The 16,344-nt window shown below is 34.9% G+C and overlaps 1 protein-coding gene across 7 annotated transcripts in view; it reads right to left on the minus strand.

Annotated features, from left to right (window-relative positions):
- GRM8 (glutamate metabotropic receptor 8) overlaps positions 1-16,344 on the minus strand; it is a 357,622-nt gene that overhangs the window by 115,131 nt on the left and 226,147 nt on the right. For all 7 annotated transcript variants that reach the window (XM_054053780.1, XM_054053763.1, XM_054053726.1 and 4 more), the window contains exon 7: positions 11,549-11,749. In XM_054053780.1, the coding sequence (XP_053909755.1) occupies positions 11,549-11,749 (201 nt within the window). The remainder of the gene's footprint in view (positions 1-11,548; positions 11,750-16,344) is intronic.

The following is a 16,344-nucleotide window of genomic DNA, read 5'->3' on the forward strand; positions in this document are numbered from 1 at the left end:
TGCCCTGTAGCGGCATATCCCACACACAGCCGATGCCTTGAGGTTCTACGCATCATTTTCACTTTCCTTTAAAAAGCATAATACTTACCTCAAAAAATAGGACACAGTAATCATAAATGGCTGTATTATGATTTGTGATTTAATGTTACCTAGGGATATATTTCTTAAAAGTGTGGCAAGGGAACAATTCCAATACACTTTTGTCTCTCAACTCGAGATCAAGCTATATTGGAGCAAAGCCAGGATATGACTAGAGAGGCTGCAGGGCCAAACAGGAAAATCAAACCTCGATCCAGCTGGATCTCGGAGTGAGCAATCGTGTGTCTTCCATGATCATATTTCTGTGCTCAGCTTTACAGTCAAAGCAAAGCAACATTCTATTCAAGTATCCATTTTACTATTCCTTAAGAGACAACATAGAGAAATGTGAATTTCTTGTTGTTTTAAAGACTTTGATGAGTATGTATGTATGGCAAACCTTGAAAGAAAACAAGTTCTTAGGAGGCAGCAGGATACAGTGCATGAGTGAATTGTAGCTGCTTCCTTTCTACTAAATCTGTACAAACTGCCACCTTTGCCTGCCAAAAGTAAACACAATTCCCTTGCCTTTCCACTGAAAAACATATAACTTCCGAGGCATATTAATTTAATGACCATCAAGGACGGTCTTTTACTGTACAGTTCTACTCCAGAAGATAAACTCATGTGACAGAGAGCACGTCTGTCAACTCGGGATGTTCTGAATTCCTCAGAAAGGTCAGGTAACCATTATGTTATTACGATGCTTTCCAAGCTGTTCAGAACTGTCTTCCTGTACAGAGCAAGCACAAACACTAAATTTGAAGGCACATCTAAGTGACCGGATGATACTCCTAATAAAAATAAGTAATTGTAATTACAAATGCTTTTTTCTATGTTTTCTTGCCAACTGACCTTCATTTTGTTTCAACTTATTTTTTTAGCAATTCTTTAAAATTGGTAGGATGACTAATTTTTGCAGTTGGTTTCCAGTATGGTTGATTTAACAACCAGATATTCCAAACCACTAAAATAAACAATTTTTCTGTTGACTATACAACATCTGAAAGTTTATATAAACCTAGCCTAATAAACATAATATTTCTACATTTTCCTGGTTAGCTGATAGATTTTATTTTTTCAATTAAATAATGAACAGGTAACATTTATTACCTACTTTTCAATAAATATTTCAGCCAACTGAATTACATTATTCCATTTCAGAATGTGAAACAAAAAGGGTGACGTAATTTAATACAGTAGTAAAATGCTCATATCTCACAGCATTCAGGTTGACTCAGTGGTTTTTAATGCTTCCAGGCACTGGCAACATCTGGACAGTAGTAATCAATACTATTTTTATCTGTTATAACATTTACATGTTATTGTACAACCATATCACAGAATAAAGACAAAAAAAAACAATTCCATCATCTTTTAAGAACCTTTTTAGACATTTGAATAGATCTTTGTTCCTTATGTAGTTAAACACTTGAATAGATCGGATTTTCTACTTTATCGATGGTTAGATTGGTAAATTCTGAAAACAAATCTCTTAGCAATTTTGAATCCATATTTATCTTAAGTTAAAACATGTAGGAAAATTGACAAGGAGATATGGAGCTAGCATAGACTTAGAATTGCAAACACATAAAGTACTGTAGGAACAGAGACATAGCAAAACTATTGCCTGAAAAAGTGCAAAATCTGGGGATTTACAAGAACGGACTTAACTAGTCACTCCCATTTTTGTGAAAATTCTTTTAATCGGGGTACTACCTAATCAAGCTGTATTTCACACATTGCAAGGATGTTAAAAGAAACCTGAAAGATATTCATTTCATGATAGTATAACATCTAACTTTTTATTTCTCACTGAAAGAAAACAGAAGTGTCTGATGGAATAATCAACCACCATTATTACATGAAATCTCTCACTTTTGCCTAAAACTAGATTTTCTCCTTTATATTAAAACTACGGTAGTTTATCGATGATTTCTTTCTCCAACCAAAGTTGGTTGGCTTTGTTTTGGTTTATTTTCTTATTGGATAAAAATAAAAAAAAAATTTGTTAGCAAAATACAATATTTAAAAATCATGCTAGCTTCTTTGACCCTTTGGAGATAACACACATATATTGATTTAATCCCAAATAGTAACTTGTAATTCATCTATAAAACAGAAAATTTTCACCTTAATGAAAACAAAAAATAATCCAGATGTTGATAATTCAACTTTCTTTGTGTATGGTGCACAATAAAAAAAAAACCAAACCTAACAAATGTGTAAGATTTATCCTGTACTGCACTAAGATTCCTTGTTTCAGTGCTGACTGAGTAGAAATATGGAGTCATACATTTACAGCTGCTTCAATTTTGCTTTCACTAGAATGAAAATACAGCTATAATTTTATATAAAATAATAGCCACTTAGTGCTATTAAAATAAGATATTGAGAGTCCATTTGGATGGGACTTCTAGGAAGTCTTGCATTCTCAACTGCATAGTGAAATAAATGCAACAAGACTAAAGAATATCCTCCCAGTCATGCCCTATGCTTGTTTAAGGTTCGCTTCTGAGCCATGGCTTCAGTCACCTTTAGATTAAAGGCTTAGAAGTCAACTATTTATTCCTTTACAGAACATCTGAATCCCAGATAAATACGAAAAGTCTGGGGGAAAAGATGAAGTTCCTGTGTTTCTACCATCTGCATCTTAAGAGTTAGCATTGCTTTATAAAATATATCTAATTTCCATCTGAAACTGTCCAGAGGCATAAACCTCTTCCCCTTGATTTAACAGTGTTGTACCACACCCTTTTATCCTCCTGCTTAACTCATAAAATTTAGGTAAATCGTCATCAAAGTTAATCATACTGGAAAACAAACCTCACCCGTTGTAACCGGTATAAAAGTAGGAAGCTATGACAGATCTGTAGATTTTGATACACTAGTTAATAGCAGATCCAAATCTTCATACTCTGAAAGGTAGTTGAGTATTCTCTACATACATAAATAGAACAACTACCAGCAAATAAAACTCTGTTCAAGTAGAGTACCAGTCAAGCTCATAATTTGTTAATAAAGCTGCAAGCAATAAAGAGAGGAGTACCACTTTCAAATCCGTCTGTCTGTGTAGGCTCCTATGATTTGTCTTAAGAGATTTGAGGCTTCCGAGTGTAACTAATAATAAAGAGTATTCTGTGTTTCCTATATTCCAAACTATCGTTTTTGTTATTAAATACTGATGTAATTATAAAAGTTAATCACCTAAAGAAATTGGCATAAATAGAAAAATGCTAATATGGAAGCCTCACTAATGCATCATCACTTTGAAAGTGCACCATGCACAGAATCCACAGATTCACAAATAAAATCCTTACTACAAATTATTTTACCTTTAATTATCAAATGTTCGGTTCCCATGATAGAGATAACAGGAGAATTGAGAGAAAGTTTCTCTATTTAAAATAGAATGCCTCAGAAATTTGTGCATCAAATCCACTTAACTTCAGGCTTATAAGGGAGCGATTTGTTTAAGACTATGGGAAGCAACATTTTGGGTCAAGCCTGTTCAGCATAAAACATAACCTGCTGTGTGGTCAAAGTGACTGGATAGCTTAATCCTCAGAAAGAATGGCAAATGCTTCCTCTGCTGGAGTAAATTAGAGAAGCTTCTTAGATAAACTATCTTCCACATATTGAATATTTCATACTACTAGAAATGCTTTAACCAGCCTTTCACAAAATCTCTCTGACTCATAGATGCTTGCAGAAAAACACTGCAGTGGATGAGTTGCTATGGTGCCTAAAAGCTAACAGACAAGCTCGCTCCCTGGCAGCCTTTAGAGCTATCAGCCTTTCCCATCAGCTATACAGAGAACTAGATACTTGCTGTGGACTTCACTAGCTGAAACTAAGGGAAACCCATTTGCCTGTGAGGGATGAGCAGAATCCCATCACTTTCCTCTTGGTTGTCTTGTTTAATTTACTTGAATTCTCCCTGGTTTTGCTAGATCACATCTGGTAATGAGGTCTAACTCGACTAACTTGCTCTTGAATCCAATACTGGTTTAACTATAGATCTGAACTTAGCTGATTACTGCTGAATACATCTCCCTAGAGCAGAAAAACTAAATAGTGCTGTCTGATGATGTCTGCAATGCCTGCTAATTATAAATTTATTCTCTTCTCACTGTAATTCCTGCCCTAAAGTATAAAGTCCACCTTGATGTCACTGTCATTCCTTCTAACATAGAGAAATTACTATTTTCTCCTTATATGAGAATCTGAGGTTTTTCAAGATGATTTCACTCTAGTGACCTCTTGCTCTGTTTTTGGAGTTTCTCACTTATCAGCCATTAGCAATTAGATTATTTTTTACATTAATGAACTATAAATGCAGCTTATTTATGCTATCAAATACAGTTAATAAAATCCTTGTTGCTTTTTTCCCTTGATATATTCTCTCTAACGTGTCTATTTCATTTTGTAAGTAAAAGTTTTTGTTGGAAAATGAAAAAGGCTTGTATTGTCCTACTATAGAGATAGTAAAAATCAATTAATTTCTTCTCATGACTGTCCTGCTGGCTTGCAGAACTGTTGTCTTACCAAATGGGTCATAAATCAACATACAGGAAAATTAATAACTTGTACAAACATTCTTGCTGTGATAGATTTAAGAGGAGATTTTAAATTTAAACATTTAAGTTAGGAAGCTTGTAAAGGTATTCCTTTCCTTAAAACATGTGGCATGCCTACTTCCTCTTAATAAGGGCAATAATGATATCTGAAGGGCTTAATAGCACTGCAGGGCTGCAGCTGTGCTGTTTCTTACACTTACTAAAAGGAAAAAAAGTACATGCATTATATATGTAACTTCTTTGCACTCAGATATCTTTTCGCTCAGAATGGCAAGGCTTAAATTTTCCCACTACTCACTGTTGCTTAAGTTTTTCACTTGATCATATTAAAAAGCTGTACTCTAATATATCTGAATATACTCACCCATCAGGAGATGCAAACCAGTTTTCATTGGGTGATGAGGGTAAATCTTTTAAATATTATTTATTTAAATACCTTATGACTTAAAACTTGTTCTTCAAAACAGAGAATTGACCTCAGTCACATTCTACATCATTGATTTTGTATATGGTACATATATACTTCTCAATTAATCAGTACTCAAGACCTGTATGTAAGCAAGAGCACAGCTATAAACTGCACTTACTTTTAAGCTCTACCTTCTAATTTCACACCCAGCATTTTCATAATCTTTGAATTTAATCACATGAATTTGTGAGAACCTAAGAATCACAGCAGCTCCAGGCTTTTTCCTGCTGTGTATTCCTACTTCATAACCATACATTACTTAAACTCATCAAGAGTGATTCAGACCACTGAATTTTTTCAGTTTCTTGTACAGTCATTTGAATTAATTCCATTGAAATAACTAGCATGCCAAAGCAGAACTTACTTGAAACCATCCCTGTTCATCCCCAATAACAGAGGTAACAATCCCTTTCTTAATTTAACATAAAGGTATGAGAAATGATTCTTTGTTACAAATGGTCTGCCTCACTCCCAGTGCACTCACAAGCCAAATTAGACACCTCTGAAACCACGGCAAAAGTATAGCAAAAGAATGAACTGTTTTGAATTCTGGGGTTTTATGAGTTCAGGTCTATGTTAGTTTAAGCTGTAGCCATGTTTTCAAACATCCCCCTGTACCACCAGGATTTAAAAAAAAAATTAACATGGAATTATGTTATTTGATTAAATTATGACAGGACAAACATCTTAAGAAACCTGCAGCAGACATTCCCCCTCCCAATCCCACTTCTGCAGCTGAAAGCAACATTTTTATTTCTTTAGCAGGGTACAGATTAATAAAACTACAGTTGCTACCACAGTGAATTCTAGCAGGGTCAGCAGAGTTAGCCATTTCCAACTCACTTTAATCTTGTTTGTCCCTATCTGATCTACTCATCTGCTATTATCTCCTTCTATACTTAGACAGTTCTTAACCCTATCACAATATGGTACCAGTGGCATCGTACGATGCTGAGTGTTTCTGGCAGTACCCTAAATTATGAATTAACAATAAAAACTCATAACTTGACAAATCACAGATTTGCCCAACTTCAACTATTTCAAAAAAGGATTTTTTCTGTATTGGTAGTTATAGATTTGAGAATTAGAAGCATAGCTCCAGTACATTTTAAATGTGGCATTTAACTTTATTGTTTTCAATGCCTTAAAAAACCTCAAAACTTATCAGTCTCAAAGGGCACCATTTTAAACCTTCTGCTTTACTGGTAAATAATGATTTCAGAAGACAAATTTTGTACTCTATGAAAGAATAGAGAGGTGTCAGCTTTCTCCAAGAAAACATTTAAAACAGTCTGAGCTGAATATTAAGTCAGGAGAGTTTTGCACAGATTGATGCTTTAGCAACTTCAAAAGATACCAGGAGAAGATGTATTTTGTAAACAGTTGATTCCACAGTTATGATCATCTGGACGGTTCAAAATTCTCCATGAGAAACTCTATTGTTCATTTTTTTAAAAAACTGTCTGCTATGAAATTGCTTTCTCAGAAAAAAAGTATTACAAAGTAGAGTGATCATTAATTTTTTGTTCATGAATGTCAAAACCTCATTTTGAATTTGCCTGCTAGTTTCCCTTCTTATGTTCTCATTCTCCAGTATCATTCTGCCCTTTCAGGATGAAATTTTGCATATTTGCTTTTTAAATAGGGCTGATGCTGCATCCATGTGTCTGTGTGTGTAGCCAAAATTAATCTTTTCTCAAAGGCATTTAATTAACATATCTAAAAACCAAGTAACAAGGCTTGCTAGTCCAGTCAGACTATTAAATTAGTTCCAGAAAAATAAAGGTTATGTATGTTCATTTAATATTGTAAATCAAGGGTGAATGATACACCTTTTCTTCTTTCAAGTCCAGCTGCTGCTACAGAATCACAGCATGGCTGAGAAGGGAAGGGATCTCTGGAGATCACCTAGTCCAACCCCTCTGCTTAGAGCAGGCTCAGATAGAGGTGCTTGCATCCAGCTGGGTTTTGAATATCTCCAAGAATGGAGAATCCACAACATTTTCAGGCAACTTGTTCCATTGTTATCGTAGATTTGTCACAAAATCCCAGCAAGCAACATAATTGTTATACTTTGTCTCTGCGAAGAAGAAAGGAAAGGTTGCACAGTCAGACTCAGAATTTATTTCTTGAGTCTCTCCTTGACAAGGAGGGGGAAGTGATGTCGCAGTGGCCTCCAGGAGAAGCAGATAACATTTATCTACGCATTGATGGCAAACAGGAGTCAGTGCTTCCACCTATTCTCTGCTTCCTTCTCGCTTATCCCTGCACGCCTAAAAAGATATCTAAGTAGCAGGTTCCTGTTCATCTGCAAGATAAGTAGGTCATCAAAGCAAATAACATCTGTTTGCACGTATGAGAGTACAGATCAGATTCCATCCTTAACGTTAAGATTAAGTGAAAGACTCATGTTGTAATATCGGTAAATATACTGTGCTACAGTGTTTGATAATTCTTCAGTATTTATCCCTGGAACTACGACAGTGTGTTAATGCAAATAGAAATATAAATATATGACTAAAGGTAGGCAAAACTGAGCTATAAATCTAGATATATAAAAAGATTGTACTTTCTTCTATATGGAATCCTTATGTACAATATAAGCAACGATGTTACTCTTTGGAATTTGGCTACATATTTTTATCTTCACTGTTGTCGTGGGGCAACTGAGGAAAGAGACACTGATCTGTCTTACCGCTTTGTGCTTTATTCCCACTCAAGAAATATCACTGTATTCATGTTGTCATCCCTTTTTTTTTTTTTTTTTGATGTCCGCAAGGAAACACAGAGATAAATCTTTTTCTTAAAACCAAACCAAACCAAAATCACCTTTGAAAAACATCTGTGAATCACAAATGCATGTTCAAGTCCTATTTCTGTTAAATGATGAGCACTTATGCTGAATTCAGCAGAGCAACTCTCATAAAACACTCAGCACATGCCAAGATAAAAAGTCATAGAAAATATCTCCTTATCTTGTAGACAGAACAATTAAGTTAAATAGAGTGAGGACACTAGAGTAATGTGATAGGAAAACATATTGAATCATGCCACAATTACACTGCTGTGCATATCTCTATTTATAAACCTAATTAATAGAAAACATTTTTGCTTTACATACCTTCAAAGGTAAAACACTAGTTCCACATAAATATCTCATTTTGTTTGGATACAAAAACTGGTAGGGAAAATTTTTCAAATGTGGCACCTTGATTAAAATAAGAACACCATAAAGTGACAAAATTCACTTTTTGCCTGGGAAAAACAAAGGTAAGCAGAACCATGAAACATATGAAAAGTCTAAGTATTCTTTGATCACAGAAGCAATAGGCTGCACCAGTTACGTGCTGGAGGTTTTCTTTCCCTATGAAATTAAATTAATTTTTAAACTGAACACTATAAATGAAAATCAATCAATTTCAGACACCATGCTTTGCAAGTTGTCCTAAGAAAAACACAGACAATAATAAAACAGGACACTACACTCAGCACTGACTCAAATCTCATGCACAAATATATTTCTTTATTCCTATTGCAAATGAAGAAGATCTACTCTCTTCAAAATCATGCTGAACTCTGAGATTTTCTGCATTTAGCATACAACTGGTAGAAGAATATGCAAGCAGAAACAAATGTCGTATCAATTACATCAGTACACTGTGCACTGCTGGTTATGATCACCCTTCAGTCATGAAGGTGTCATGGAATATTACACAGATTAATCCTTCAGGGAAAAAAATGTGCTTCATAATTTGTAAATAAAAATAAACAGAGTAAACAAAAATAAACACATTTCAAAGTCATTATGTGCAATCAAAAGCAAAAAAAAAGTTATGCCAAAAACCAAAGATATGTATGTTTTCTTCACCTTGCAAATACCCTCCATAAGGCAGGCAGATGTCCTTCATAACACAGGTCATACTTTGCAAGCTGAAACCCATTAAGCTGAATGTGACAGCATATTAATGGGACTTGCACCCACTCAAGACTGCCGTGGTTAAGAGGGATACACTGAATTAAGAGACGTGAGGAGTTGGTTCAATATGCGTAAGGGAAGAATGATGTGAGGAAATTGACACTGAATAAAAAGAAAAACTGCATGTCTCAAAGATGTCAGCTACTTCTGGATATCAGAAATTACTATCATCTCAAAGAGCAGAGGCTTAGTTCTAGAACACAGGAAAATTTGTTTAAGCATAACAAAAAACCCTTTTCTTACTGTGAAGCTGATCAAATATTGAACTTGGAGAGAATTTTGGAGGATTCTCCATCCTTGTATATATTTAAAATCTGACTGGACATAATCTCAAGCCACCTGATTTGGCTGATTCTGAGCTGAGCAGGGGGTTGGAGTAGGTGATCTCCAGAGGTCCCTGCCAACTTCAGCAATGCTGTGATCCTGTGATTGTTTGAATAGAAAAATGTTATCTTGAATGGCTGTGAAAGCAAGAGATTTCCTTTGATGTATCAGTTCATTCCTAATGTACTACATTATTAATGACTGAACCTAGGATTCACATCAAAATGAACACACAGCACTACTGCCAACTCCCAGCACAGGAGGTCAAGCAATCTATGTAAATATTCACCTCTGTAAACCAAGCCAGACACAGTGGCAGTGCTGTCCTGAGGAGCAGGAATTTGGGATTAATAAGAAAAGGCAAGAGTTAAAGACCATCCTCTCCTTATCCTTCTCAAAGCCTGACTGAAAAAAAAAGGAAATATTTGGGCAAATAACACACACACAAAAATCAGTACACTGGTAAACACTAAAAAATTGGTATAATGGTACGTGGGCTAACCTAGTGCAGGGAACAGTTAATGTATTCCCTGGGACAGAAAGTCAACTTCACAGAAATGTGTTGAGTTTTTTTTCCCTATTCTTTTTATTTCTTTCTCAGTAAATCACTAGTTCAAAAACAGATACTTTCTCATTGGTGTCCAGAATGCTTTATCCCACTCTTCTGTCTCCCCTTGTTGAAATAGTTAGTCAGGGAAACTATAACAGATATTGATGAAATACAACAATCTACGGAAAGAAAGGTTTCTCATAAAATGTACAGTTTATCTTTTTATGCTAAACTTTCATGCTCACCAAATGAAAACAGATCGCTTTCTTTGTGATTTAACAATACAGACCCAGAAGAATATCTACTAGAAAATAGATAATTATCACTGCAAACATTATAATATGCTGCCTACCTTTGTCATCATAACAACATTTTCCACTTGCCAGCAACATATTTTGCTTCAGGTTTTCTTTAAAATCACTAAAGAATCATTTAAACTCCTTCTATCTTTATATTCCTGGAGACAGGGATTCCCTTTTCATGAAAATTGTATAAGAAGAAAAAAGATTTAGAAGAGGAAAAAAATGTGAACTACAGACAACATCCTATTAACCAAAGGGTCTGGTATATTACCTAAAGCAAAAAAAGCTTCCACTTGGAAGCTAAATTCAAAATGACCTTGTGTTTTTTTTTCAAAAAGGCTGGCAGCTGAGGTCATTGGAATAAATTTTGATGGACGGTGCTTTTCTCTATGTAGTTAGAAGGCATATCTAGTACATGAATTATCACGGGGGCGGGGGGGGCAGGGAACCAACCCACAGCAATAAACACTGTTCCGTATCTTTGTAAAATAATGCTAAACAGTCTACAATAGTTATCTTTCATGAAATAATGTATGTTTTCATGAACTTTATTTCACTATCAAGCGTGTTCCACTCTTTTCAATTCTACATTCATAAATTAATTCTGTTCTTTATTGGCCTCTACTGTTAACAACATGACCATCTGTAACTATATTGCCCCAGCAGGCAGATCCCAGCTGTACAGAATATTACGTAGTGTTGTTTAAAAATATAGATTGTGGTTGTGTTAAAGCTCACTAAATCACTGAGTCAAAAATAATGAAACGGAGAAGATGCTGGAACTGCCAGTGAATGTTTTAATTGAGATTTAAATATGCAAGTTGAAAGCAAACTCCTCACTGTTCACTTTTGTAAGGAAATCCTTAACAGTAATTTCAGAAGAGGACAATTTTCAGATGGGTATTTTTTTCATTTTTTTGCAAACACATAAGCAACTTGCTACAAAATATTTTGTTCTGTCAATAGGGCTGCATGAGGTCTCAACTTGTTTCTATAATAGCAGATTTTCACCAGGATATTTTGATCAACAGATTCTTATTCTTAATATCTGCCTCTTTTGGGAACAGCTTAATGTTAAGATGAAAAATACACTTGGGATTTCAAAGCAGGTGGAAAACCTCATAGTTCTGATTAAATGAGAACTGTTTCTAATCCGGTTTTTTGCTGTGCCTTAAAGCATTCTATATAAAGAAGAAAACATATCTTATCACTTCTGAGACATTTAAGAAGAAAAAGGGGAGGGGGAAAAAAAGAGTACATGTAACTTACCATTAAAGTTTACCGCCCGGATATAACTAAGTAGTTCTTTACCATCAATAGTGCTCATCCTTGGGCATAGACCAATATATCCAGGACAGAGATCTTTATGCATGTTGTGTAGTGCATAGGCCATGGAATATACTGCATCAATTACAAACTGAACTTTTCCTTCTTGTTCATAGGCTGAATCTCTTGCAATTCTTTCTAAGCCTAAGGAAGAAAGAGAAAGAGTCAGTTTACTTCTATTTGTGTGTGTGTGTGTGAGTGCATGAGTATTTGCATGCAAAAATTCACAGTAGAACATAAATAATTACAGTCAAATTGATAGGTGAAGTTAGGACTCATCTATCTATCACCTAAATAAACAAGACAAGAAAAAATATGGCCATCTGTTTTTTCCTCTAATCATTGTACACTGTGCCAGGTATATAAACAGTATGTTGAGTTCTGGACTGCGAAAGAGGACAGAACATTTCATTACAAGAAAAAGAGACACAGGTATATATATTTCTACAATTTAGTAGAAAAAAACTCACTTTCCACCTTATTGACTTTCATTCAACAGCTGTTTATTGTTATTTATAGCACACTTCTACAGCAGCTTGCCATTCTGTTTTAGATAAATTTAAAGCTACCTTGACTTTTATCTCTGTCTATTGTTTGATAAACATTATTTAAATATGTCAGGGAAAAAAAGTTGAATGCTGGCCAAGTGATGTGACCATCTGTCTCCATATTGAAAAGTGCTTATTCTCAGACTTTTTTCCTGCATTTACTAGTAAATTGTGTTTCACATTGAGAACCATGTACTGTCTGGTATTTCCTGTAGGGATATTTTTCCTTCAGAGGGAATACAGAGCAAATCAATACACTATGAAATTTTGATTCTGTGGGAATTGCCCACATTAATCTTCTGTGTCCAAATCTATAGAACCTTTTGCATACATAGGTGATAACACCAAGTGGAAAAGTTAGAAAATAAAGTTCAGGAAGATTATATTCTAATTAGACAACCAACATGAAATCCATAGACCTATATAGGAATTCAGTCACTGATTTCAAAGGCTAGGAATCTTCATTTACAAGGGCAAAGAGAGTTCTGCAAATCTTAACATGAAATCTGCCCTGCTGAAATCTGCAGTCAAGTTCCAAATTACTCAGTGAACCCAAGACTGAATACCTATGTTATCTATCAGACTAACAACTCGTTCAGTTTGAAAATTAGCAATTCATATTAAATAAGACTATTTAGAAATTAACCAAAAGTTTATGCACCTTTTTTTATTTTATCTTTTTTTAATGCTTCTTTTTTAAAACACGAATCAGTTCAAGATATCAATTTTCTTGTATCCAAGTTTTTAAAAGTGCATTGTTTATGCCTGAAAATACACTGTACACAAAATCTTTCTTTAGACAAAGTATACAAGCCCATAAGACATGGAAAAAAAAGCCAAGGGGTCTACTCAAAAGTCTTTCTTCTGTTTTGCCTGTTGCACTTCAGTATCACTGTGTCACATTACAATAAAATATGAACCAATTTGTAATCTGACAATCGGCAATGTTTTGTGCTTTGAGCATCCCTGAGTACTGAGAGCAGTAGATAGCTTAAAAAAATCATGATGTGCTTTTATTTCTCCTCAGGGACCAGAGTAAAAAAATAATCACTACATCTTGAAAAGGTATTAACCTTTTGGAGAGGAAAGCATATAATTTTTTTTTTAGATTCGTTACAAGTAACTTCATAGACACTTTTCAAAACATGCTATCTAATGATTGACAAATAATTTGTAAGTAATGTGACTGTACTGAAAATAAACAAAGAGAAAAGCTTTTCCTTGTACATGACGAAAGTTACACAATTATTAGTTGCAAAACATTTCCCAGACAAAAAATATTAAGGATGGAAGAGATGTGGCTTCATTAGATTGCAATTCTATTCTCTTATTTCACTTGGTAACTTGCTTCCAACAGTAAGTGATGGGTAGAGCTCAGGATCTCTACCTTAATTGTTCCTGCCTTGTTAAGAATTGCTGGACAACAAGTGAAGGACAGGGTTTATAAAACTGCTGCAGGCACCCAACAGTCAATAAATTGTATGTGCTCCCAAGAGCTTCCTCATCTTCTAAACTTGTAGGTCAGGACAGAAGGAGTTTGAAGGAGATATATTGACTTTAGTTGTGAAGTTAAATATAATTCCCTTCACATATCAGATGGATGTGTATGTTGAAGGGTGAGAAACTGGCAAATGACTAAGTCATAGAGTTGCAAACATGCAAGCACATTGTACTAACTGGAAGAGATTTTGAGGGGGAAAACCAATCAGAATTACACTCCTTTATGTTATACTGTGTTTAAAACACCTACAGGGTTTGCACAAATGTTTTGGGGTAACATTTCACAGATTTATGATCATAAGCTTATTTATCATATAAATTACAGAGAAAAAAAAAGGAATTTATTAGGATTGAATACGTTTCCTTACACACAAAGGGGTGATGAACACCACAGAATTATCAGTTTTAAACCTGTCAAACCCAGAAGGCAGTAGACAAGAAAAGTCCTGAGCTTTGCATGACTAGAAGCACCATCAAATTGGATTGTGTGCTCTTTCATTTTGAGGTTTCTCTTCATATTCTGTTCCCAGAATTCTTAAACATCTAAAACAATACTTTACAAAATTGACAAGAACTCATCAACTTAAATTGAATTACACTGCCCTAAATAAATGTTAATACACAGCAGTAAAATGATGCATAATATAGTCAGCTACTACAGAGACAGTATTACCATTTGGAAGACATGGCTATAATTTTTCTTCAGACTTGTATATCAGGTAATAACAGTTTCATTTATAGCTTGACTCTGAGCTCTGCTAGGCAGGTTTCTACACACACTGGTGACTTAAAAGAATATAACAATTTGTATCTCATAAAAGAAATGTTTTAATGCTTTCCTAATGATCACTTCAATTTCTCATCCTGTTCTCATCCTTCTCAGCCTGCACAGGCTGTGTCTTTACTAAAAGAGAATGAAATTTTCTCAGGTCTTGATTTTGGCCACTTGATACCCCTATGGTCTGACAGTGTGTTAAGAGCTGAGATGAGAACTTGGCTCACATCATCCCTTCCTGTTCTGATCTACAAACAAAGGAAATCCAAGTTATTATGCCATGATGCTTTCCAGCAGGTCTTCCAACCCAGCTGTTGAGTAGAAGCTTGTGGAGAATTTCAGCAAGATGCCAAGACTTTCTCCAATAGAGAAGAAACATAGACACAGGTACTCATTTTATCACCCTGGGCTAGAGAAGAGCTAGGAGAGGAGTAACACTAGTGCAGGAGAAGTATCAGCTGCTTCTAGCTCTTTCTATTTGAAATCTCCTTTGGGAACCCTACAGTGAACGCAAGAATGATCCTATAAGAGGCTGTGCACGTGAAAGTGTTGCTACAGCTATTATTGCACTTCCTGAGCAAGATTAACAAGACGGATTGTTGCAGGAGGTATTGCCTCCATACCTTCTAATAATTTCTTCCTTTCTTCCTGTAGTTCCTATGCTGCAGGAATAACTGTGTATCCTGTTATGGCAGGAAAAGATAAGGAGCACAAGAGCAGGAAGGTGAGATGTAGATTAGATGGATAAGGAGATGTGTCTGGGACTACTAGTCTAGGTGAAAAAGCAAAGAAAAAAAAAAGAAAAAAACAAAACTGGCATTGTCAGTTCTCCGGGTAAGAACTGGAAATCAAGAGATTTCAGGGAACATAAGAGAAATTAGGCCTTTACAACAATGAATAAAAATGTATCTTAATTAATAAATATAAAGTAATCAAATAAAGATTAACATAATATAGTTAAGATAATGAATTCATATATGGGTGATGATATCACTTGTGGGATACAAACAACTATTTTAAACAATCAAACCTTAAGTTGCTGATCTCACCAACTGTGCATTAATCTGGTGATAAATGTTGCATAATACATGTAAGTTTTAGAAAACATGTTCTTAATGAGGATCTTAAAGCATATGTAGAAGTAACTTCAGCACACATTTAAGTCCATGACAATATGAAAACTTCAGAGGATAGTTTCTGGCTATTATGCTCTTAAGAATATAAGAATTTTAAATAAAGCAAATGGATATACAAGTTTTGTAACTTGTGATACAGGGGAATTTATTTATATATTTAAATGCCTGTTTTCAGGAAATTGCTAGTTCACCAAACAGTTATGAGCAATATCATTCCTGCTGTCTCACAAATCTTTCTGTTTCCATTTAACATTACTGAAAGTGCAGCCTACGTTATCGCTTATGTTTATTTCTATAACTTCAAGAACCTATCCCATATATGTCATTAAAATCTTTATTTTTGGTGCTTGAAGACCAAAGGCTGAAGTAAAGGACCTTGTATACAACAGCTGATTAGATCTTCAGATCGGAATAACGTTGTGAGGCTGCAGGGTTTGAGAAAGGTTTTGAGCACTGGACAGCTTTGGGAGACAGGAGTCCATAGTTCAGAGGAACAGAGATATCAAGTATGGGAATGTAGTGTGCATGGCAATAAGATCCTAATTTTGACAGAATAATCATCACAAACTCAGGTTCCAAGCTTAGAAAAGCAGTGCAGTCAGAGGCAAGAAAGTAGGAACAGAAAACTAGAGCTCCATATAGGATGCTTCAAGGTTTTGTCTTGATTTCCTAATCACAAGTCAAAGGCTTTTTTTTTTTCCCTTACCAATCCCATTTATTACCTTTTTTATTTGTTTTGTCTAGCACTGATTGAAACACAACTGGCCAGATTACTTCTCT

The sequence above is a fragment of the Cuculus canorus genome, chromosome 1 (genome assembly GCF_017976375.1).
Source record: "Cuculus canorus isolate bCucCan1 chromosome 1, bCucCan1.pri, whole genome shotgun sequence".
In the NCBI taxonomy this organism is placed as follows: domain Eukaryota; kingdom Metazoa; phylum Chordata; class Aves; order Cuculiformes; family Cuculidae; genus Cuculus; species Cuculus canorus.